Raw genomic sequence first — 24,661 nt, 5'->3', positions numbered from 1 at the left:
CACGATACCGAGGAGTAAAAAAACAACAAAAAAACGTCCTGTTCACCCTGCCCCCCCAGACGCTTGTTCCCATTTTCGAAAAGTTAAGCGCGTGTGCTTACACAAAAAACCTGCCACTGATATTCACACTTTACTCAATACAACACATTGAATTTGACTTCAAACTGTTCACTTTATAATATAATACTGCATAGAATCGCTAATTCCCTGATATTTGCAAAGGCCTAGATGTGATTTGGCTGGAGGAATGGGAGGAAGGAATATACATAATGATCTGCATGTCATTGTGTCAGTAAGGGGAAAACACTGCATGAAACCTCTACTCTCATAAAACACACTACCTCCCTCACACACTCCTGTCTGTCTCCCTCTCTCATAAAACACACCACTTTCTCCCAACAAACATACATTCTATTTGCAGTGTGTAAGTAGCACCAGAAAGAGATATATTTTTTATATAGTTAGCCTTATATGACTATAGTTAGTCCTATATGACTATAGTTAGCCTTGTTTTTATTAATTTGTTTAACCTTTATTTAACTAGGCAAGTCAGTTAGGAACAAACTCATATTTACAATGACGGCCTAGACCGGCCAAACCCAGATGACGCTGGGTCAATTGTGCGCCGCCCTATGGGACTCCCAATCACAGCCGGTTGTGATACAGCCTGGAATCGAACCAGGGTGTCTGTAGTGATGCCTCAAGCACCGAAGTACAGTGCCTTAGACCGCTGCGCCAGTCGGGAGCCCTTATCTGACTAGTGTGTTCTATATGAATATAGTTAGTCCCTATATGAATCTAGTTAGTCCGTATATGAATATAGTTAGTCCCTATATGAAAATAGTTAGTCCCTATATGAATATACTTAGTCCGTATATGAATATAGTTAGTCCGTATATGAATATAGTTAGTCCCTATATGAATATAGTTAGTCCCTATATGAATATAGTTAGTCCCTATATGAATATAGTTAGTCCCTATATGAATATAGTTAATCCCTATATGAATAAAGTTAGTCCCTATATGAATATACTTAGTCCGTATATGAATATAGTTAGTCCGTATATGAATATAGTTAGTCCCTATATGAATATAGTTGGCCCTGTATGACTATAGAGTTGGCCCTGTAAGACTATAGAGTTGGCCCTGTATGACTATAGAGTTGGCCCTGTATGACTATAGAGTTGGCCCTGTATGACTATAGAGTTGGCCCTGTATGACTATAGAGTTGGCCCTGTATGACTATAGAGTTGGCCCTGTATGACTATAGAGTTGGCCCTGTATGACTATAGAGTTGGCCCTGTATGACTATAGAGTTGGCCCTGTATGACTATAGAGAGTTGGCCCTGTATGACTATAGAGTTTTGGCCCTGTACGACTCTTACCTTTCAACAACATCTCATGAGTAGCCGACCCTTCTCCTTTCTTCCTGTGCCAAGCTGCAAATCTGTTTTTCCTTTCTGGCACTGCTGTGTGACAGTGAACTTGCAACGCCTATCAGACTGGCCTGTGCTCTTTGTTATGCCAGGGAATAAATGATATACAATGAATCAACTTTGCTAGCTCTGCTTGCTGCTCCAATGTATCAAATGTTACAACAGAAGACTAACCAGGGTCTACATCCCCCATCGCCATCACGGCTAAAATTACATTTTAAAAACTGATGGAAGAATAGATGCACAAGAAGAGTGGACAGAGAAAAGCAGGTCAGTGATGGCTGGAAGGGGAAGCAGGGCAGAGATGGCTGGAAGGGGAAGCAGGTGATAACAGCTGCCGCACGTGAGATGTGCATGAAAGTAAAGTGGACATTATTAGACAGGTGCATACAAGAGACTAGTTGCTCGTTGCTTAAAATAATTTAAGCTGAATGTATAAACAATTGATTTTATAACAGGCGCCAGCGGGTTCTATAGATTGGGAGGGCCAAAAAAGTTGGTAGTATCATATGAAACGGTACTACGGCATTCTAAAATGTTGGTATCATGAAGTTTTGGTAAGAGATAATACCGCGGTACACTACACGCAACACAGGCACACAAGGGGTGCCACAAACATTCTATCTAGTTGAATATCATAACTTTGCTTTGAAAGATGACAATGATATGGTGTCTATTTATCCAGATTGAAAGTAAACAGTGCAAGAATGTGTTGGATGTGGTGTGAGACTGCTCTTCCCCCACAGCAAGGCTCAGTGCGTCTGCAGTGTGTGCGGGCCCTGCAGGGCCTCTACAAGGAGAAGGACTTAATTGGACGCCTAGAGCTTTTCACCAGCAGGTTTAAGGTAGGCCTCCTTCTGCATCTCTTTATCTGGTCTCCCCATCTTGCTCTCGCTTTCTCGATCTCTGTTTCTTTCTCTATTTCTCTCTCGTTCTTTGTTTCTCTCGTTCTTTCTCTCCCTTTGTTTTTGTCAGTCTCCCACAGTTTTTTCTGTCCTTCAGTGTCATCTTTCAGTGTGTCCGTCCTTAGCTGGGCACCAATTAGGGTGTAGCACAACTCCCATGTTAAAAAGCTCTCCACCATCACTAAGCGTGTGTGCCCTCGCATTTTGGACACTCACAATACAGGATGCGGGTTACGTCACCATATCAACTATACCACTAAACAATAGCCATTTGCAGTGGTATTTTCACCCTCTCTGTCCCAGTTTGTGGTAACCATTTGTGGTAGGGTTTTCATGATTCCAGTATCACGATGCTACGATACCAGATATCCCATTTTAAATAAACAGTAAAAGACGTATTCCTAACCAATTGTGTGGTTTTTTTGGGTTTCTTTGCGTTGTTTGTAACTTGTAACTTATTTTTATTACTTATTTTGTATATAATGTTTCCGCTACCGTCTCTTCTGACCGAAAATAACTTCTGGACATCAGAACTGGGACTACTCACTACAGATTGGCAGAATCCTTTTTTTCCTTTAACGAGACCGATGCGAATGATATACTGCTTCTCCGGGAACAGACCCAGATCCCCGTCATTTGCGTGAAGAGAAAGCGGAGAAAAGGGGGCCAGAGGGCGGGCTGGCTTCTGAGAATCCGTAGGCGATCTAATAAACCCCCACTTCCTTCCATTCTGCTAGCAAACGTGCAATCTTTGGAAAATTACATCTATGACCTACGTGGAAGATTAAACTACCAACGGGACATTCAAAACTGTAATATCTTATGCTTCACGGAGTTGTGGCTGAACGGCGACATCATCAACATACAGCTGGCTGGTTCTACGCTGTATCGGCAGGACAGAACAGCGGCGTCTGGTATAACAAGGGCGGCGGACTAGCTATTTTTGTAAATAATAGCTTATGCACGATCTAAGGAAGTCTCAAGGTTTTGCTCACCTGAGGTAGAGTATCTCATGATAAGCTGTAGACCACACTATCGACCTAGAGAGTTTTCATCTGTGTTTTTCGTAGCTTTCTACATACCACCACAGACTGATGCTGGCACTTAAGACCGCACTGAATGAGCTGTATTCCACCATAAGCAAACAGGAAAACGCTCACCAAGAGGCGGCGCTCCTAGTGACTGAGGACTTTAATGTAGGGAACCTTAAATCCTTCTTACCCAATTTCTATCAGCATGTTAAATATACAACCAGAGGGAAAAAAACTATTGACCACCTTTATTCCACATATAGAGACTTATACATTAGAATCCAAGATGGCGTAGCGTTTCTCTTTGTCTTAAACCGTGTCTTGTCCCGTGTAAATAGCCAGTCTTTTTCGTATATATCTTAATCTCACATTAAGATATATATACATCTACAAACAAAATATACTTTCCTGCAACCCGGTGGTACGGGTCTGCTATTTTTATTCCTGATAACTGGAACTTCCATCAGGAGCTAGCCAGCTAACTAGCTACTAGTCTTTGTTAGCCACGGCTAGCGGGCTTCACCTTTTTCTCGGTCACCAGCCAGCCTTAACTCGGACAATACGTGCCAGTCTGCACAGCGCGATATCCAGCCAGAGCATATCGGACTGCTTCTCTCTACCACATCACCAGATTCCAGATTCCTCAGCCCCCAGCTGTGCCATCGACACCATATGTGAATTAATTGCCCCCCATTTATCTGCAGAATTTGTACTGTTAGGTGACCTAAACTGGGATTTAACACCCCGGCCATCCTACAATCTAAGCTAGATGCCCTCAATCTCACACAAATTATCAAGGAACCTACCAGGTATAACCCTAAATCCATAAACACGGGCACCCTCATAGATATCATCCTGACCAACCTGCTCTCTAAATACACCTCTGCTGCCTTCAACCAGGATCTCAGCAATCACTGCCTCATTGCCTGTGTCCATAATGGGTACGCGGTCAAACGACCACCCCCCATCACTGTCAAACGCTCCCTAAAACACTTCAGCGAGCAGGCCTTTCCAGTCGACCTGGCCTGGGTATCCTGGATAGATATTGACCTCATCCCGTCAGTAGAGGCATGCCTGGCTGTTCTTTTAAAAGTGCTTTCCTCACCATCTTAAATAAGCATGCCCCATTTAAAAAAAATGTGAATTAAGAACAGATATAGGTTCACTCCAGACTTGACTGCCCTTGACCAGCAAATCAAATCAAATCGAATTGTATTTGTCACATACACATGGTTAGCAGATGTGCTCCAACTGCTCTTAAATACGAGTAAAACTAAATGCATCCTCTTCAACCAATCGATGCCCACGCCTGCCTGCCCGTCCAGCATCACTACTCTGGACGGTTCTGACTCTCATTCCAGACACACATTAATTAAGCATCTCCAATCCAAAATGAAATCAAGAGTTGGCTTCATATTTTTCAACAAAGCATCCTTCACTCATGCTGCAAAACATATTCTCGTAAAACTGACTATCCTACCTATCCTTGACTTCGGCAATGTCATTTACAAAATAGCCTCCAACACTATTCTCAGCAAATTGGATGCAGTCTATCACAGTGCCATCCGTTTTGTCACCAAAGCCCCATAAACTACCCATCAGTGAGACCTGTATGCTCTCGTTTCCTGGCCCTCGCTTCATATTCGTCGTCATACCCACTAGCTCCAGGTCATCTATAAGTATTTGCTAGGTAAAGCCCCGCCTTATCTCAGCTCACTGGTCACCATAGCAGCACACACCTGCAGCACGTGTGCCTTACCTCCCTAATCTTACTCCATTTGCGCACACTGTATATAGATTTTTCTATTGTGTTATTGACTGTACGTTTGTTAATCCTATGTATAACTCCGTTGTTTGTGTCGCACTGATTTGCTTTATCTTGGCCAGGTCGCTATTGTAAATGAGAACTTGTTCTCAACTGGCCTACCTGGTTAAATAAATAAAGGTGAAAAATACATTTACATTTTTAAAAAAAATACAAAGCTCACCCTCCATTTTGCAAATCTGACCTTAATTCTATTCTCCTGATTCCTGCTTACAAACAAAAATTAAAGCAGGAAGCACCAGTGACTCAAATCAATTTAAAAAGTGTTCAGATGAAGCAGATGCTAAGCTACAGGACTGTTTTGCAAGCACAGACTGGAATATGTTCCGTTGTTCCTCCGATGACATTGAGGAGGACACCACATCAGTCATTTGCTTCATCAATAAGTGCATCAATGACGTCCCCTCCCACAGTGACTGTAAGTACGTACATACCCCAAACAGAAGCCATGGATTACAGGTAACATCCGTACTGAGCTAAAGGTTAGAGCTGCTGCTTTCAAGGAGTGGGACTCTAACCCGGAAGCTTATAAGAAATTCCGCTATGCCCTCCAACAAACCATCGAACAGGCAAATAGTCAATGCAGGACTAATATCGAATCGTACTACACCGGCTCTGACACTCGTCGGATGTGGCAGGGCTTGCAACCCCTTACAGACTAGAAAGGGAAGACACAAGCCCACCGGACGAGCTAAACTACTTCAATGTTCGCTTCGAGGCAAGTAACACTGAAACATGCATAAGAGCACCAGCTGTACCGGATGACTGTGTGATCACGCTCTCAGCAGCCGATGTGAGTAAGACCTTTAAACCATTCAACATTCACAATTTGCAAATAAATAAATTAAAAACCCTACAATGTGATTTTCTGGAGAGAAAAAATTCTAATTTTGTCTGTCATAGTTGAAGTGTACCTATGATGAAAATTACAGGCCTCTCATCTTTTTAAGTGGGAGAACTTGCACAATTGGTGGCTGACTAAATACTTTTTTGCCCCACTGTATATTGTGGGTGCTATAGCTTGCCAATTAAACTAATGGGACTCTAGGTGACAACATAATGCTGTTTGTTTCTAACATTAGGACTGTTTTCTTCAAGAAAATAAATCTGCTTCATGTTTTGTTTCCTTGCCGCAATAATTCCGATTATCACGATACTGGTATCGTGACAACCCTAATTTGTGGTATTATAACTCTGTACGTATTGCAGTTTGCAGGTTTTGTTTGTGTCTAGAACAGATGGCTAATAGTCAATTCTCAAACATGTCAGTTCAAATGGCTTCATAAACCCCTTCAAGCCCCATGTGTTGCATGAGATAGTGGCTGTTTATTCCTTGGCTTAGTGAAATTGGACAGCTCCATCCTTTCTGTTGTCTTTGTGTGTGTGTGTGTGTGTGTGTCGTGTGATTCTGTTTAGGAGAGGATGCTCTGCATGGTGCTAGACAAGGACCCAGACGTTGCGGTGGAAGCTGTCCAGCTGCTGCTGCTCCTCCAACAGTGAGTGTGTGTGTGTGTGTGTGTGTGTGTGTGTGTGTGTGTGTGTGTGTGTGTGTGTGTGTGTGTGTGTGTGTGTGTGTGTGTGTGTGTGTGTGTGTGTGTGTGTGTGTGTGTGTGTGTGTGTGTGTGTGTGTGTGTGTGTGTGTGTGTGAACGTCTGCCAGCAAGTGCTTGCCATTTTGAAATTCTATAGTGTGTGTATGCGTGTAACTGTGTTGTGGCTATGTGAATTTCTTGTATGTTTATTTTTTGGTTCATACAGGTAGTAGATTGATGCGCATGCGGGAGTGTGTGGCATTTACTCTGTAAATAATGTGTGTGTGTGTGTGTGTGTGTGTGTGTGCGTGCAGAAGGACAGAGGAAGGCTTGTCCGAGGAGGAGTGTAGCCATGTGTATCCTTTGGTGTTTGCCTCCCGCAGAGGCCTGGCATCTGCTGCTGGTGCCTTCCTCTACCACAAGTCAGTCATCTCTCCATCCTTAAACCATCTCTAACGCTCTCCATTCTCTGTCCCACATGATATCCCTTTATCCTCTAGCCATCCCTACCACTATCACTTAAAAATATCAATCTATCTTGTGTGTCAGACTGTGTAGTGCGATGAGCAGCGAGCCACAGGAGGCAGACATGGGCAGTCGCCAGGCAGACATGGGCAGTCGCCGGGCCGCCTTCTTCAACCTGCTGGTCTCCTTTTACATCCAGAGTGAGGTAAAGCGCACTACATTGCTGCCTGCCATAAGCTGAGGGACAGAGTCTGACAGACCAACCAAGCTGCACACCCCTATGCTTATTTTTATTGTTCAATGTATGATTATTTTGACCCTTAATTATTGATGTTACTGTTGTCCCATTGACAATATTGATTATTATTATTTTAATTATGGTAATATTGTAAATCTCCAAAATAAGCTTTGGCAATATGTACACTACTGTTCAAAAGTTTGGGGTCACTTAGAAATGTCCTTGTTTTTGAAAGAAAAGCAGATTTCTTTGTCCATTAAAATAACATCAAATTGATCAGAAATACAGTGTAGACATTGTTAATGTTGTGAATGACTTGTAGCTGGAAACGGCAAAAAAAAAAATGCATTATCTACATAGGCGTACAGAGGCCCATTAGCAACCATCACTCTTGTGTTCCAAGTTTATAATTTTAAAAGGCTAACTGATCATTAGAAAACCCTTTTGCAATAATGTTGAAAACAGCTGAAAACTGTAGTGCTGATTAAAGAAGCAGTAAAACTGGCATTCTTTAGACTAGTTGAGTATCTGGAGCATCATCATTTGTGGGTTTGATTACAGCCTCAAAATGGCCAGAAACAAAGAACTTTCCTCTGAAACTCATCAGTCTATTCTTGTTCTGAGAAATGAAGGCTATTCGAAGGGAGACAATGCCAAGAAACAGACGATCTCGTACAACGCTGTGTACTACTCCCTTCACAGAACAGCGCAAACTGTCTCTAACCAGAATAGAAAGAAGAGTGGGAGGCCCCGGTGCACAACTGAACAAGTGGACAAGTACATTAGTGTCTAGTTTGAGAAACAGACGCCTCACATGTCCTCAACTGGCAGCTTCATTAAATGGTACCCGCAAAACACCAGTCTCAACGTCAACAGTGAAGAGGCGACTCCGGAATGCTGGTCTTCTAGGCAGAGTTGCAAAGAAAAAGCCATATCTCAGACTGGCAAATACAAATAAAAGATTAAGATGGGCAAAAGAACAGAGACACTGGACAGAGGAAGATTAGAAAAAAGTGTTTGAGGTGTTGAAGAACATTCGTGAGACATAGAAAAATGAAAAGATGCAGGAAAATATGAAGGAGGAGTGCTTGACATCTGTCAAGCATGGTGTGATGGTCTGGGGGTGCTTTGGTGGTGGTAAAGTGGGACATTTGTGCAGAGTAAAAGGGATCTTGAAGAAGGAAGGCTATCACTCCATTTGGCAACACCATGCAATACCCTGTGGACAGCACTTAATTGGAGCCAATTTCCTCCTAAAACAGGACAATGACCAGCTCCAAACTATCCAATAACTATTTAGGGTAGAAGCAGTCAGCTGGTATTCTGTCTGTAATGGAGTGGCCAGCACAGTCAACACAATTATTATTTCAATTAAAAATAATTATTTATAACCATGTCAACATCTTGACTATATTTCCTATTCATTTTGCAACTAATTTCATGGATGTTTTCATGGAAAACAAGGACATTTCTAAGTGACTTCAAACTTTTGAACCGTAGTGTACATACATTGTTATGTCAAGCCAGTAAAGCGAATTGAATTGAAGAAATATGCTGCACTCTCTCTCCTGTCTCTCTCAATTAAATTTAAGGGTTTTATTGGCATCCGAAACACATGTTAACATTGCCAAAGCATGTGAACAAGATAATTAACAAAAGTTAAATAAACAATAAAATTGAGAAGTAAGCATTACACTCACAAAAATTACGAAAGAATAAAGAAATGTCAAAGGTCATATTATGTGCAGATAGTTAAAGTACAAGGGAAATAAATCAACATAAATATGGGTTGTATTTGCAGTGGTGGTTGTTCTTCACTGGTTGCCCTTTTCTGATGGCAACAGGTCACACATCTTGCTGCTGTGATTGCACACTGTGGTATTTCACCCAGATATGGGAACTTATCAAAACTGGGTTTGTTTTCAAATTCTTTGTGGATGTGTGTATTCTGAGGGAAATGTCTCTAATATGGTCATACATTTGCAGGAGGTTAGGAAGTGCAGCTCAGTTTCCACCTCATTTTGTGGGTAGTGTGCACATATCCTGTCTTGTCTTGAGAGCCAGGTTGGCCTACAGTGACTTTTCTCAATCGCAAGGCTATGCTCACTGAGTCTGTTCAAAGGCTTTTCTTAAGTTTGGGTCAGTCACTGTTACAGGCAAATAGCATTCTAGTTTGCTCAGTTTTTTTGTTAATTCTTTCCAATGTGTCAAGTAATTGTCTTTTTGCTTTCTCATGGTTTGGTTGGATCTAATTGTGTTGCTGTCCTGGGGCTCTGGGGTCTTTTTGTGAGCAGATCCCCAGGACCAGCTTGCTTAGGGGACTCTTCTCCAGGTTCATCTCTGTAGGTGATGGCTTTGTTATGTAATGTTTGGGAGTCTCTTTTCTGGATTTTAATAATTAGCGGGTATCGGCCTAATTCTGCTCTGCATGCATTTGATGTTTTACGTTGTACACAGAAGATATTTTTGCAGAATCCTGCATGCAGTCTCTCAATTTGGTGTTTGTCCCATTTTGTGAATTCTTGGTTGATGAGTGAACTCCAGACCTCACAACTATACAGGGCAATGGGTTCTTAATCATTTTTGCTAGATCCTATTGGTCTGTCAAATTTTATGTTCCCTTTGATGGCATAGAAGGCTCTTTTTGCCTTGTTTCTCAGCTCATTCACAGCTTTGTGGAAGATACCTGTGGGGCTGATGTTTAGAATCAGCAGAACATCTAGGTGCTGCTGTAGGCCCTTTCTCCCCTGTCTCTCCCATCTATCCTGTCTCTCCCATCTCTCCTCTCTTGCTCTCTCTCTGGTCTCTCTGTCTCTGGTCTCTCTCTCTCTGGTCTGGTCTCTCTCTCTGGTCTCTCTCTCTCTCTGGTCTCTCTCTCTCTCTCTGGTCTCTCTCTCTCTCTCTGGTCTCTCTCTCTCTCTCTGGTCTCTCTCTCTCTCTCTGGTCTCTCTCTCTCTCTCTGGTCTCTCTCTCTCTCTGGTCTCTCTCTCTCTCTGGTATCTGGTCTCTCACTCTCTCTCTCTGGTCTCTGGTCTCTCTCTGGTCTCTCGCTCTCTGGTCTCTCGCTCTCTGGTCTCTCGCTCTCTGGTCTCTCGCTCTCTGGTCTCGCGCTCTCTGGTCTCGCTCTCTGGTCTCTCGCTCTCTGGTCTCTCGCTCTCTGGTCTCTCGCTCTCTGGTCTCGCTCTCTGGTCTCTCGCTCTCTGGTCTCTCGCTCTCTCTGGTCTCTCGCTCTCTGGTCTCTCGCTCTCTGGTCTCTCGCTCTCTGGTCTCTCTCTCTCTGGTCTCTCTCTCTCTGGTCTCTCGCTCTCTGGTCTCGCTCTCTCTGGTCTCGCTCTCTCTGGTCTCTCTCTCTCTGGTCTCTCTCTCTCTGGTCTCGCTCTCTCTGGTCTCGCTCTCTCTGGTCTCTCGCTCTCTCTGGTCTCTCTCATTCAATACAGTTTCTGGGTCAAACATTTTTTCCTGGCTTAATTAATAAAAATGTTTGAAATAAATAGCTTTTCCTTTTCAGTTTATTAGGTCATTGAAAATGTCAGTTTAGTTCCAGAATTTGCTGATCTAAATTTAAATTGATCCCAACCCTGGTATATACTGCAACACCACAACATACTGTCCCTTTCATTCCTCTCCCTCTTTTTTCCCTTTCGATGTCTCTGAATCTCCCACCCTCCCCCTGTCTGTGTGTCAGTTCCATGAGCACGGGGCCTACCTGGTGGACAGTCTATGGGGTGTAGCAGGCGCTGAGCTGAGGGACTGGGACACCATGACATCACTGCTGGTACAGGAGGCTGACCAGGGACGAGGTACAGAGTTTGTTTAATGTTTACCTAACAGCGACATTGGACATTGTTGTTGTAAACCACTGGTAATGGACATTGTTGTTGTAAACCACTGGTAATGGACGTTGTTGCTGTAAACCAGTAGTACATTTTTTTTAACTTTCACCTTTGTCCCCTCTTCTTTTTGCCTGCTTTTCTTTCCTCGAATGCCCTCATCTTTTTCCCTCCCTCCTTCTCTATGTCTTCCCTCTCCCTCCTTCCCCGACTATCCCTCACCTCGTTCTCATTCTCTCCCCCCTCCATCCATCTTCCTCCCCATCCCTCCCCCTCGCCCTCTCTGTGTGTCAGGTCTGGTGGATGAGGAGGAGGGGGCGTTGATAGAGTTGATGATGTGTGCTGTCAGACAGGCAGCTGAAGGACACCCGCCTGTAGGAAGAGCTCAGGCAAAGAAGGTGACCACCACCAACACTAAACCATCAGACAGGAAAAAGACTGCAGGGTCACTAAATTGCATTGACAAGAGAGAGGTGTGTGTTGTTTTATATTTTTTAGATCCTGAGCATGAAGGATAAGAAGACCCAAGCCCAGGACAAGAGACGCATCACCACCCATTTTATCACCCTCCTGCCCCAGCTACTGGCCAAGGTAGTGACAAAGAGCATATTGATACCGCTGCATGATAAACCAGAAATGGATCCTAACACACCTGTCACTCAAACCCATCAACACATGCTACTTTACTAGGGAAAGTATTCAGACCCCTTGACTTTTTCCACATTGTTTTATGTAACAGCCTTATTCTAAAATGTATATATTGTTTAATCCTCATCAATCTACACACAATAACCCAGAATTACAAAGCAAAAACAGGTTTTTATAAATGTTTAATTATTTATTACAAATGTAAAATCACATTTACATAAGGTTTCAGACCCTTTACTCAGTACTTTGTTGAAGCACCTTTGGCAGCGATTACAGCCTCGAGTCTTGGATATGACGCTACAAGCTTGACACACCTGTTTTTGGGGAGTCTCCCATTCTTCTCTGCAGATCCTCTCAAGCTCAGTCAGGTTCGATGGCAAGCCTTGCTTTTCAGGTCTCTCCAGAGATGTTCGATAGTGTTCAAGTCCGGGCTCTGGCTGGGCCACTCAAGGATATTCAGAGACTTGTCCCGAAGCCACCCCTGCGTTGTCTTGGCTGTGTATTTTGGGTCATTATCCTGTTGGAAGGTGAACCTTCGCCCTAGCCTGTGGTCCTGAGTACTCTGGAGTAGAGGTCGACCGATATTGTTTTTTCGATATCGATTATTGGAGGACCAAAAAAACCTGATACAATTAATCGGCCGATTTAAAAAGTAAATAAAAACATGTTTTTATTTAATTGTAATAATGACAATTACAACAATACTGAATGAACACTTATTTTAACTTAATATAATACATCAATAAAATCAATTTAGCCTCAAATAAATAATGAAACATGTTCAATTTGGCTTAAATAATGCAAAAACAAAGTGTTGGAGATGAAAATAAAAGTGCAATATGTGCCATGTAAGAAAGTTAAGTTCCTTGCTCAGAACATGAGAACATATGAAAGCTGGTGGTTCCTTTTAACATGAGTCTTCAATATTCCCAGGTAAGAAGTTTTAGGTTGTAGTTATTATAGGAATTATAGGACTATTTCTCTCTCTACGATTTGTATTTCATATACCTTTTGAGCTTCCGTCCCTCTCCTCTCTCCTACCTGGGCTAGAACCAGGAACACATTGACAACAGCCACCCTTGAAGCAGCGTTACCCATGCAGAGCAAGGGGAACAACCACTCCAAGTCTTAGAGCGAGTGACGTTTGAAACGCTATTAGTGCGCACCCCGCAAACTAGCTAGCCATTTCACATCGGTTACACCAGCCTAATCTCAGGAGTTGGATAGGCTTGAAGTCATAAACAGCGCAATGCTTGAAGCACAGTGAAGTGCAGGAAAATGCTGTTTGAATGAAGACTGCTGCTGCCTACCATTGCTCAGTCAGACTGCTCTATCAAATCATAGACTTAATTATATTTCCCCCTTCTGATGACCAGGTGGCGAATCGCATCTCTGCATGTCTGGCAGACATATCAGTGTGGATGACGGATCACCACCTCAAGCTGAACCTCGGCAAGACGGAGCTGCTCTTCCTCCCGGGGAAGGACTGCCCGTTCCATGATCTCGCCATCACGGTTGACAACTCCATTGTGTCCTCCTCCCAGAGCGCTAAGAACCTTGGCGTGATCCTGGACAACACCCTGTCGTTCTCAACTAACATCAAGGCGGTGGCCCGTTCCTGTAGGTTCATGCTCTACAACATCCGCAGAGTACGACCCTGCCTCACACAGGAAGCGGCGAAGGTCCTAATCCAGGCACTTGTCATCTCCCGTCTGGATTACTGCAACTCGCTGTTGGCTGGGCTCCCTGCCTGTGCCATTAAACCCCTACAACTCATCCAGAACGCCGCAGCCCGTCTGGTGTTCAACCTTCCCAAGTTCTCTCACGTCACCCCGCTCCTCCGCTCTCTCCACTGGCTTCCAGTTGAAGCTCGCATCCGCTACAAGACCAAGGTGCTTGCCTACGGAGCTGTGAGGGGAACGGCACCTCAGTACCTCCAGGCTCTGATCAGGCCCTACACCCAAACAAGGGCACTGCGTTCATCCACCTCTGGCCTGCTCGCCTCCCTACCACTGAGGAAGTACAGTTCCCGCTCAGCCCAGTCAAAACTGTTCGCTGCCCTGGCCCCCCAATGGTGGAACAAACTCCCTCACGACGCCAGGACAGCGGAGTCAATCACCACCTTCCGGAGACACCTGAAACCCCACCTCTTTAAGGAATACCTAGGATAGGATAAAGTAATCCTTCTCACCCCCCCCTTAAAAGATTTAGATGCACTATTGTAAAGTGGCTGTTCCACTGGATGTCATAAGGTGAATGCACCAATTTGTAAGTCGCTCTGGATAAGAGCGCCTGCTAAATGACTTAAATGTAATGTAAATGATAACATAATAACACACAGAAATACGAGCCTTAGGTCATTAATATGGTCGAATCTGGAAACTATCATCTCGAAAACAAAACGTTTATTCTTTCAATGAAATACGGAAACGTTATGTATTTTATCTAACGGGTGGTTTCCCTAAGTCTAAATATTCCTGTTGCATCCATAAGTCTAAATATTGATGTTACATTGCACAACCTTCAATGTTATGTCATAATTATGTAAAACTCTGGCAAATTAGTTCGCAACGAGCCAGGCGGCCCAAACTGTTGCATATACCCTGACCGTGCGTGCAATGAACGCAAGAGAAGTTACGCAATTTCACCTGGTTAATATTGCCTGCTAACCTGGATTTCTTTTAGCTAAATATGCAGGTTTAAAAATATATACTTCTGTGTATTGATTTTAAGAAAGGCATTGATGTTTATGGTTAGGTACACATTGGAGCAACGACAGTCCTTTTTCGCGAATGCGCACCGCATCGATGATATGCAACGTAGGACACTCGAGATAAACTAGTAATCTCACCAACCATGTGTAGTTAATCATTGATTGATTGATTGATTGATTGATTGATTGATTGATTGATTGATTGATTGATATAAGATAAGTTTAATGCTAGCTAGCAACTTACCTTGGCTTCTTACTGCATTTGCGTAACAGGCAGGCTCCTCGTGGAGTGCAATGAGAGGCAGGTGGTTAGAGCGTTGGACTAGTTAACTGTAAGGTTACAAGATTGAATCCCGAGCTGACAGGGTAAAAATCTGTCGTTCTGTTAAATAAAGGTGTACAAAAATGTTTTTAAAAATTGGTGTCCAAAAATACCGATTTCTGATTGTTATGAAAACAATGATATCGGCCCTAATTAATCGGCCATTCCGATTAATCGGTCGACCTCTACTCTGGAGCAGGTTTTCATCAAGGATCTCTCTGTGCTTTGCTCTGTTCATCTTTGCCTCGATCCTGACTAGTCTCCCAGTCCCTGCGGCTGAAAAACATCCCCACAGCATGATGCTGCCACCACCATGCTTCATCGTAGGGTGCCAGGTTTCCTCTAGACATGCCGCTTGGCATTCAGGCCAAAGAGTTCAATCTTGGTTTCATCAGACCAGAGAACCTTGTTTCTCATGGTCTGAGAGTCTTTAGGTGCCTTTTGGCAAACTCCAAGCGGGCTGTCATGTGCCTTTTACTGAGGACTGGTCACTTTACCATAAAGGCCTGATTGGTGGAGTGCTGCAGAAATGGTTGTCCTTCTAGAAGGTTCTCCCATTTCCGCAGAGGATCTCTGGAGCTCTGTCAGAGTGACCATCTTCTTGGTCACCTCCCTGACCAAGACCCTTCTCCCACGATTGCTCAGTTTGGCCGGGCAGCCAGCTCTAGGAAGAGTCTTGGTGGTTCCAAACTTTTTCCATTTAAGTGATGGAGGCCACTGTGTAACATAACAAAATGTGGAAAAAGTCAAGGGGTCTAAATACTTTCTGAAGGCCCTGTATAGTTCATATATTATGTTTTAGGACTGGTTTAACGGTTAGTTATTTTTTCATTGATAGGGTTTTTTATGGATGTGTAACTTGATCACCATGGCTATTTGATGTTACGAACATATTTCTGATTCTAAAATTGTTTTGTAATTTTGTCACACAGTACTCGGCGGACGTGGAGAAAGTGACTTGCCTTCTGAAGGCTCCGCTTCATTTTGACCTGGAGACCTACAGCAGCACTGGTAGACTGGAGAAGGTGAGAGAGAAAGAGAGAGACAGGAGAGAGAGAGAGAGAGAGTACGAGTTTTTTTTACTCGGACACTACTCCTACATTCTCCCACTCAATACCTCGCTCAACCCAACAGACTCACCAGTTGAGAATCGCTGGCAGAGAGAGCACCCTTTACACAGCTGCTCCCCCTGTAGGCTAAAATACAACATGACAAGGGTTGTCAACTCAAGTCACATGACTTGGACTCAAGTGCACCTTCTCTCTTTATTCCCCCCCCATCTCCCCCTTCAGTATCTGGATCTGCTGCTGGCCCAGGTGTGTGGCATCGTGGAGAAACACACGGAGTCGGGTGTTTTGGAGGCTTGTGCTCGTGTGGCGTGTGCCCTCAGCCAGGACAAGTACACCTTCTCCGGCCGTGCCGACCTGGTCGTCAGCCAGCTACTGGACAGTCTGACCGACCGCTTCAGCTCCCACCTCAACGAGCTGCTGCAGGTACACACACACACACACACACACACACACACACACACACACACACACACTCTCTTGAAACATGTTGATGATATTCTATCCCTCCCTCTATCTCTGTGCTCAGGGCACTGCTGATGAAGATGAGGTGTACAGTGCTGCTACTGCCTTGACGAGAATTGCAGCCTTCAGCAGGTGTGTGTGTGTGTGTGTGTGTGTGTGTGTGTGTGTGTGTGTGTGTGTGTGTGTGTGTGTGTGTGTGTGTGTGCGCGCCATATTGGTGTTAGACTGAAACTGAGGTGTGTGTTTTCAGTGCCAAGGACCTGACTTCATGGAAGCTGTTTGAACCCTGCTTTCAGCTGCTGAAGAGTGGAGTGGAGTCCAGAGATATTGACAAAGAGGTGTGTGTCTGTGTACACACACACTGACTGACACACATCTATTGAACATTGCAGGAAGAAATGTCATGTAAAATAACCATGTCGTTTCAGCTGATGGTTCCTGCTCTGAAGTGTGCAGCGTTCCACGTGCTCTGGGAGAAAGTCAGGGTGGCCAACTCTACACCAACCAAGGTGCTCATAGCATGGCACTGCCTGCCTGTCTTGTTAAGATGGCCCTACTTCCCTACCTTATGTACCCTCTGAGGTGCCCCCCTTAGAGTATGGCACTGCTAACCTGTCATATTTACCAGCTCACCAGCTGTGTGGACAGCAGGCAATTAACACAGCAATCTGTTGGAGTGCACCACAGCGACACTCGCAGGCTCAGTCTCACACATACAAACAGTTATGACTAGGCATTCGCATGTGTTGTTTACCCAAGCTTGAGCCCTGGCATAAACACAGACAAATAATTTTCTTAGTACTGATTAGTCACTGTGTCACCGTTGTTCTCAATCTGTTGCTCTGTCCCTCTCTCACTTTCCCTCTCTCTCTCCCTGACCCTTTCTCACCCTCCCTCTCTCTCTCCCTCACACACACACACATCATGTACACACATATCTGCAAATTCATATGTACCCATGCACCATTCTTTCACACACACCCTCCAAGGCAGAGGTAAAGCGTCTGAAGAAGGAGGTGCGTTCGTTCTGCATCATCTGTCAGAGCTGCCTGTCTGTGGGCCAGCCAGAGATCAGGGACCAGGTTAGTGTGTGTGTGTGTGTGTGTGTGTGTGTGTGTGTGTGTGTGTGAGGGGGTATTGATATGTGTGTGTGTTCAACATGGTTGAGGTCAATTCAAGAAGTAAACTCACATTTCTAATTCAATAACTCAAAAGGGTCATCTATTTTCAAATGACTTCTGAGTAAACTGAACAGGAGAAGCGATTTATGGCATGTTTTTAACACATTTTTTAAAATTATTATTTGACTTGACTGACATCAAATGGAATTAAGAACAAACCCTGGTACTGGAGTGTGTGTTGATGTGTTGTGTCTCTCGGTAGGCATTTGAGCTGCTGTGTGACATGCTGCTGTTGTTTGGGGTGAGCTCAGTGAGGTCTCAGCCCACCTTGCAGCCCCTGGCCCACCCCCCCTCCGACTCCCTCCGCTTCGACATGGCTGCCTTCCTCCTTGACTATGTCTTCACTGAGCCTGACGACGACCAACTGTCCGGTAGGGCAACCATCATAAATAACTACACTACCTACACCAAAATGGCACCCTACTCCCTATTTATTATACTACTTCTGACCTGGGCCATCTCTTTCTCTCTTCTCACCCCCTGCTATCTCTCTCCCTCTCCCTCACTTCTTTCTCCAGGTGAGGCAGAGGGAGTTGAGGAGGTGAAGATGGCTACTCTCCAGCGGCGACGCAACCAGCTGGCCGGCTACTGTAAACTGGTTATCTACGGCATCCTGAATCTCAGCACTGCCACTGATGTCTTCAAATACTACAGCAAGGTAGAGGAGACAGAGGGGAGGGGAGAGAGAGAGAGTGAGAGAGAGCGGAGAGAGATATATATATATAGGAGTGGGAGAACAGGGAAAGAAGGATAGGAGAGGAATGAGAGAGGGGTAGAAATGGGGAGGGAGTGAGAGAAAAGATGGAAGGATTAGTGAGAAATAGAGGATTAGTGAGAGAAGGGCATGAGAGGGGGGGAATGTGCAGTGAGTGGGAGGAGTGTGAGAAAAGGTTGAGGAGGTGGGGTGGGAAGGTGGAGGGAGATGGGTGAGAAGGGAGGAGGGGTGAGAAGGTGGAGGAGGGTGTCATGACTTGGTCCTTTCTGGGTATAGATCGTAGCTTCCCCCTCACTCTCACTCCTATACTCAGGTTCTGTTATCTCAGGTCGTCAATTCCTGGCAGAGACTTTATCCATGGCCATGCAGTATGGAGAGAGAGACACAGAGAGAACAAATAATTTCACGTGGCGAACTCCTAACTCCAAAATGGGAATATGAAACAAAATGTTCACTTGTGAGAAGGTGGGAATGGTTTGTGGACACTTAAGGGACGGGTATGACGAATGTGTTTCATTTGATGACCTCAGAGACGACAGGAAACACACATAACTATAACTCTGAATGTGTACATTTCTTAATTATCTGGTTACCATCTAATTCTTGTATAAAATGAATGAGTAAAGATGAAACTATTTGTGAAATGATGTGATGTTAAACCTTTAATGTGAGAGAATTGTATTCCCTTTAAAGTTTAACTAAGTCATTGGCCCGCCCCCGTGAGCACAGACACAATCAGGCGTCATAGTGGTGCCTTTTCTACTGTTACAAATAAAGCCCCCTCCTGAGGAAATCCTCTTCAGACCACACGTACCTCGGTATAAACTGAGATGGTACAGGTTTGAGTACCAAGACTAAGCAAACCAACAGCGTGACCTGTGATTGCGAATAGTTAGTGAATTCCTAACCACACCACGTGGAGCATTGACTACACAGCTGGAAATGGTTAAACTCTGAGACTATCGATCCCTACAGAAGAAGAGCAAATTTTAGATATGAATTACTAGTCTGCAGCTAGAAATTATGTCAACCTGGGATGCGAATACCGGCAACCACCGAAACATCTATTCTACATTTCTGAATGACACTCTGAAGTATCCATTCTAACCATGTAAGACTTGGATCTTCAAGGAAACGAAGAGAGAGAGAGAAAGAGACACGGATGAACTGACTCCAACAGAAAATGTCACGACAAATGGGTGTAAATATATATTGATTGCAATTATTTCCGAATGAATGAGCATTCATGTGCAAAGGATTAGCATTTCAAGTGATATAATTATCAACTGGTTGTAAATTCTATTGTGTGATTACTATGACGGTAAGAGAAGAGCAACGGTTGCTAAATGGTTTGCTGGCTGTCTCCAGCAAAACCATTTGAAGTTTTAAATGTGTTTATTTCTTGATCCGTTTTTTCCTTTCCACTCTTTCTCAGTCCACACACACTTCCCATTGTCCACCAAGCTGTCATATCGGCTTAGCCCACTAGGGAATCTTCCCTATCATTTGTTAGTAACATATCTACTGTTTGTTTGTTTATGAATTTTTGTGATTATTTAGTTAGTAAATAAATGATTAAGCCAATTGGTGTATGGATGATTAATAGTAAAGTCTGGGTTCGTGCAGATAATCAATAATTTACGTGAGGTAAAGAATTGTTCATTGATTGAAGAATAATTGATATAGTCTGAAGATTTTCCGTGGTGCCCCGACTTCCTCGTTAATTGCATTTACATGATTAGTTTAATCACGTAATAATAATTACAGAAAATTGATTTGATAAAAATAAGTCTTCACTTTTAATCATGCCAAAGACATGACATGGGGTTGGAAAAGGATGACAGGATATCTGAAGAGGAGTGAGTCAGGGAAAAGAGTGGGTGAGAAACTAACTGATGAAAGTGGTAGCTGTATTAGAGAAATCGTAACGGCGTCTTTTTGTAGGCACTGCTTGAGTTTGGATGGCGGTTCGCTGAAGTTGGCTAGGCTCAACCGAACGAGTGTGCTCGCATACTTCCTTGAAAGACCTTTGCTTGAAAAAACGAGAAAAGGGCGTAAATAGTACTTTGTCCATTTTGAGACACCGTAGCCAGTATACACTTACTCAAAATATTCTGAATTAATCCAAGATAACTCAAGCAATCTGTCATAAATGTTTACGCTTAGTCTCACAATTTTACATCTAAGATTTAGTGCAGTATTTCTAAATGAAAAAATGTGCATGAAACTGAGTCATCTCTCGTTGAATGACATCTAAGACTTTATTGAAGAATCCCTACTGTTAACCAATCTCTGACGACGGCTTTCCTTAAGAAAAAATTATATGTGCCCGAAACAAACCAAAAAAAACTTACCGAAGTCCAAAACGAACAAAAATGTCACAAAATGTCATAACATATGCAGGAACTCTTTCAAACTGATTCGGTTGGGAAGCATACAGACGCCTTAACTCTGCCATAGTTCGTTGGACAAAAGCCTTTCAGGAAACAGAAATGTAGTTTTGGTAAGGTTTTGGGATAAATGCCGAAAATAGATCAGTGGTAAACACATGCTTAGGAGATATTGTATGTTTTGTTCTATGATATCAGCTTCATCAGCTAATGTCACTTTTAGTGAATTTAAGAATTTGTTATTAAAAAGCACAAAGGCTTCATAATTCATAAATGTTATGTTAACTGACTGAAATTATCTCATAGAACAATGTGTTTAAGATCTCTTGAGCCTGTGTTAACCTCAGACCTTATTATCAGCATTTATCCCAAAACCCTATTTTTTTCTCTATTCATTTTCCCCATAGGGATGGTTGAACCAATCAGAGGAAACAAATTTCTGTGTTTTAGGACTATTAGCTGTATAAATGCAGAGATGGACAGGTAGAACCAAAAAGATATGGAGAGGTAGAACCGGAGAGGTAGAACCAGAGAGATACAGAGAGAGAATTAATCATTGTAATTTTAGAGTTAGAACCATAGAAATAGGATTAATCATTGTATTTATAGAGTTAGAACAATAGAAATTGGATCAATCATTGTATTTATAGAGGTGGAACCATAGACATGAATTATTAATAATTATAATAGTAGAAACCATAGAAATACATTGAATCGTTGTAATTCCAGTGGTAGAACCATAGAGAGGGTGACAGTCTTGTCTACTTCCTCTAGTTCTACAAAGACTACGGTGACATCATCAAGGAGACTCTGAGCAAAACCAAGATGATCAGTCCAGTGCAGAGCGCCAAGACTGTCTGCCTGAGTCTGCAGCAGGTGTGTGCATGCTTAAATTAAATCATGTTTATTACAGATGTACTATATATTCATATATTACTAATTGTGTGTGTGTCAGTTGTTCTCAGCACTGGCTCCAGAGTGCGTTGGTGGAGGCCAGGAGTTTGGGGAGATCAGAGAGCTAGCTAAAAGGCTGGCCATGAGCTTCGGCATAGACCTGCACCGCATCCGCAAACCATTGGTGTCCCTGCACATGTCAGTCACATATACACACTAAGTGTCAATATACACTACCGTTTAAAAGTTTGGGGTCACTTAGAAATGTCCTTGTTTTTGAAAGAAAAGCTAATTTTTGGTCCATTAAATAACAACATCAAATTGATCAGAAATACAGTGTATACATTGTTAATGTTGTAAATGACTATTGTAGCTGGAAACGGCAGATTTTTTATGGAATATCTACATGGGCGTACAGAGGCCCATTATCAGCAACCATCACTCCTGTGTTCCGATAACACGTGTTAGCTAATTAGCTAATTTTTAAAAGGCTAATTGATCGTTAGAAAACCCTTTCGCAATTATGTTAGGACAGCTGAAAACTGCTGTCCTGATTTAAAGAAGCAATACAACTGGCCTTCTTTAGACTAGTTCAGACGCCTCACAAGTCCTCAACTGGCAGCTTCATTAAATAGTACCCGCAAAACACCAGTCTCAACGTCAACAGTGAAGATGCGACTCCAGGATACTGACCGTCTAGTTCTGTTCTTTTGCTTATCTTAATCTATCATTTTTATTGGGCAGTCTGAGATATGGCTTTTTCTTTGCAACTCTGCCTAGAAGGCCAGCATCCCGGAGTCGCCTCTTCACTGTTGAAGTTGAGACTGGAGTTTTGCGGGTACTATTTAATGAAGCTGCCAGTTGAGGACTTGTGAGGTGTCTGTTTCTCAAACTAGACACTCAAATGTACTTGTGCTCTTGCTCAGTTGTGCACCGGGGCCTCCCACTCCTTTCTATTCTGGTTAGAGCCAGTTTGCGCTGTTCTGTGAAGGGAGTAGTACACAGCCTTGTACGAGATCGTCAGTTTCTTGGCAATTTCTTGCATGGAATAGCCTTCATTTCTCAGAACAAGAATGGACTGACCAGTTTTAGAAGACAGTTATTTGTTTCTGGCCATTTTGAAGCTGTAATCGAACCCACAAATGCTGATGCTCTAGATACTCAACTAGTCTAAAGAAGGCCAGGTGTATAGCCTCTTTAAGCAGGACAACAGTTTTCAGCTGTGCTAACATAATTGCAAAAGGGTTTTCTAATTAACATTTAGCCTTTTAAAAATATAAACTTGGATTAGCTAACACAACGTGTAATTGGAACACAGGAGTGATGGTTGCTGATAATGGGCCTCTGTACACCTATGTAGATATTCCATAAAAAATCTGCCGTTTCCAGCTACAATAGTCATTTACAACAATAACAATGTCTACACTGTATTTCTCTTCAATTTTATGTTATTTTAATGGACCAAAAATGAGCTTTTCTTTCAAAAACAAGGACATTTCTGAACCCAAACTTTTGAACGGTAGTGTATGTATTGTCCCAATTGAGAAATGATTTGTGCAGACAGTAATTTACAATTTACAAAAACATACGCACATTTGACAAAAAATCTGTTCAAGCTCAAACTTTTTGATAAATAAAGTTATTTCTAGCTGGTATGTAGAAGTGTTCTCTGTTGGTCAGGGATGGTATCCGGTTTGCGTTACGGGAGGCAACAGAGGTGGAGCAACCCCCCAATCTGCCCTTCCTTGAGATACTCAGCGAGTTCAGTTTCAAACTCCTACGTCAGGACCGAGCCCAGCTGTGAGTCACACACACAGCAACTAGACACATAAGGATATGCATGTCCTTTTTTTCACATTTCACACTTGCACACAAGAAACACAAATAGAGCTGTCTGTTTATTTCAGATCTACATGAAGTGCCTAAAGGATAGTCCTGACCTGAGTCTGTTTCTCCCTCCCTCCCTCCCTCCCAGGTCTGCTTTCCTGAGTGCTGAGTGTGGCTCTGCTGCCCCCTCTTGGCCATCTCTGAGGATGTACCAGCGCTCTCTGCAGTCTGGCTCCTCCAAGCCCCGAGAGGATGGGGAGAGGAGTGCAACGCTGTCCCCCCACAGCACCCCTGCAGCCAAACGCAGGAGGACTACCCCCCAGGGTCAGAAGCACACATACACACATATTACTAACAAAGAGATAAAGGTATAGAGAGGTAATTATTATTATGGATCCCTATTCGTTCCTGCCAAGGCAGCAGCAACACGTCCTGGGGTCCAGCAAAATTAAGGCATTTTATGAAATGTTAAAGTGACCATACATTCACAGATTTCACAACACACTGTGCCCTCCGGGCCTTACTCCACCACTACCACATATCTACAGTACAGTATTGCGCTGGTGAACCATAATTCCTGATTTTTGTGACCCATCTTTCTACAACCCATGGCCCAATGTAATTGATCAAATGTGTTGAGGGGAGTAATGGCTTGGAACATTTGAGAAGGTGAATGGTTTTCTTTAAAAAGAGAAGGGTTGTTGGATAGGTGGAGTTTTGCGAGCTGAACAGAGACCTTTGAGTTTTGACCCACAAAAATCCTATAAAACTCATGAGTTGTATTGTATATGTAATTCTATGGTTTGACCCCTGACCTCCTCCAGGGTCAGTGTCCAGCGCTAGCAGAGGGCCATGGCTCGACAGCAGCAGTATCCATAGCAACGTGGCCACCCCAGGTCTCACCTCCACCGTGCAGAGACAGCCGTCCAAGCACCTGCCCGTCACACATAATACACAGGCCTCCACCCCAGGCTCCGACAAGGGTAGCATCATCTCCGAACCAGAGTCTGATGACGACTTTTCAGAGGGGTAACATTCTCACCTTATAACCTAATAGAGAGAACTAAATGTTTTACTTAGCTACACTCACCTACTTATTTATTTGCTTAGAAGAGCTAAAACATTTAATTTGGCTCTCTACTCCAGCATTTTTGGATATGAGGCGACAATACAGAATG

The 24,661-nt window shown here is 43.4% G+C and overlaps 1 protein-coding gene across 2 annotated transcripts in view; it reads left to right on the top strand.

The window, feature by feature from the left end:
- The window catches only part of LOC123993566 (cohesin subunit SA-2), a 42,415-nt gene that overhangs the window by 13,873 nt on the left and 3,881 nt on the right, over positions 1–24,661 (top strand). For both annotated transcript variants that reach the window (XM_046295871.1, XM_046295870.1), the window contains exons 10-29: positions 2,183–2,281; positions 6,614–6,693; positions 7,043–7,150; positions 7,278–7,398; positions 11,117–11,231; positions 11,556–11,659; positions 11,760–11,852; positions 15,877–15,969; positions 16,237–16,437; positions 16,541–16,608; positions 16,727–16,814; positions 16,905–16,985; positions 17,466–17,558; positions 17,860–18,028; positions 18,176–18,315; positions 21,537–21,638; positions 21,718–21,854; positions 23,337–23,456; positions 23,632–23,807; positions 24,308–24,512. In XM_046295871.1, coding sequence (XP_046151827.1) covers positions 2,183–2,281; positions 6,614–6,693; positions 7,043–7,150; positions 7,278–7,398; positions 11,117–11,231; positions 11,556–11,659; positions 11,760–11,852; positions 15,877–15,969; positions 16,237–16,437; positions 16,541–16,608; positions 16,727–16,814; positions 16,905–16,985; positions 17,466–17,558; positions 17,860–18,028; positions 18,176–18,315; positions 21,537–21,638; positions 21,718–21,854; positions 23,337–23,456; positions 23,632–23,807; positions 24,308–24,512 — 2,393 coding nt within the window. The remainder of the gene's footprint in view (positions 1–2,182; positions 2,282–6,613; positions 6,694–7,042; positions 7,151–7,277; positions 7,399–11,116; positions 11,232–11,555; positions 11,660–11,759; positions 11,853–15,876; positions 15,970–16,236; positions 16,438–16,540; positions 16,609–16,726; positions 16,815–16,904; positions 16,986–17,465; positions 17,559–17,859; positions 18,029–18,175; positions 18,316–21,536; positions 21,639–21,717; positions 21,855–23,336; positions 23,457–23,631; positions 23,808–24,307; positions 24,513–24,661) is intronic.

The sequence above is a fragment of the Oncorhynchus gorbuscha genome, linkage group LG13, assembly GCF_021184085.1.
Source record: "Oncorhynchus gorbuscha isolate QuinsamMale2020 ecotype Even-year linkage group LG13, OgorEven_v1.0, whole genome shotgun sequence".
Lineage (NCBI taxonomy): Eukaryota > Metazoa > Chordata > Actinopteri > Salmoniformes > Salmonidae > Oncorhynchus > Oncorhynchus gorbuscha.
Note: the sequence above shows the minus strand (reverse complement) of the source record. Positions and strands in the feature narration are given on the sequence as shown.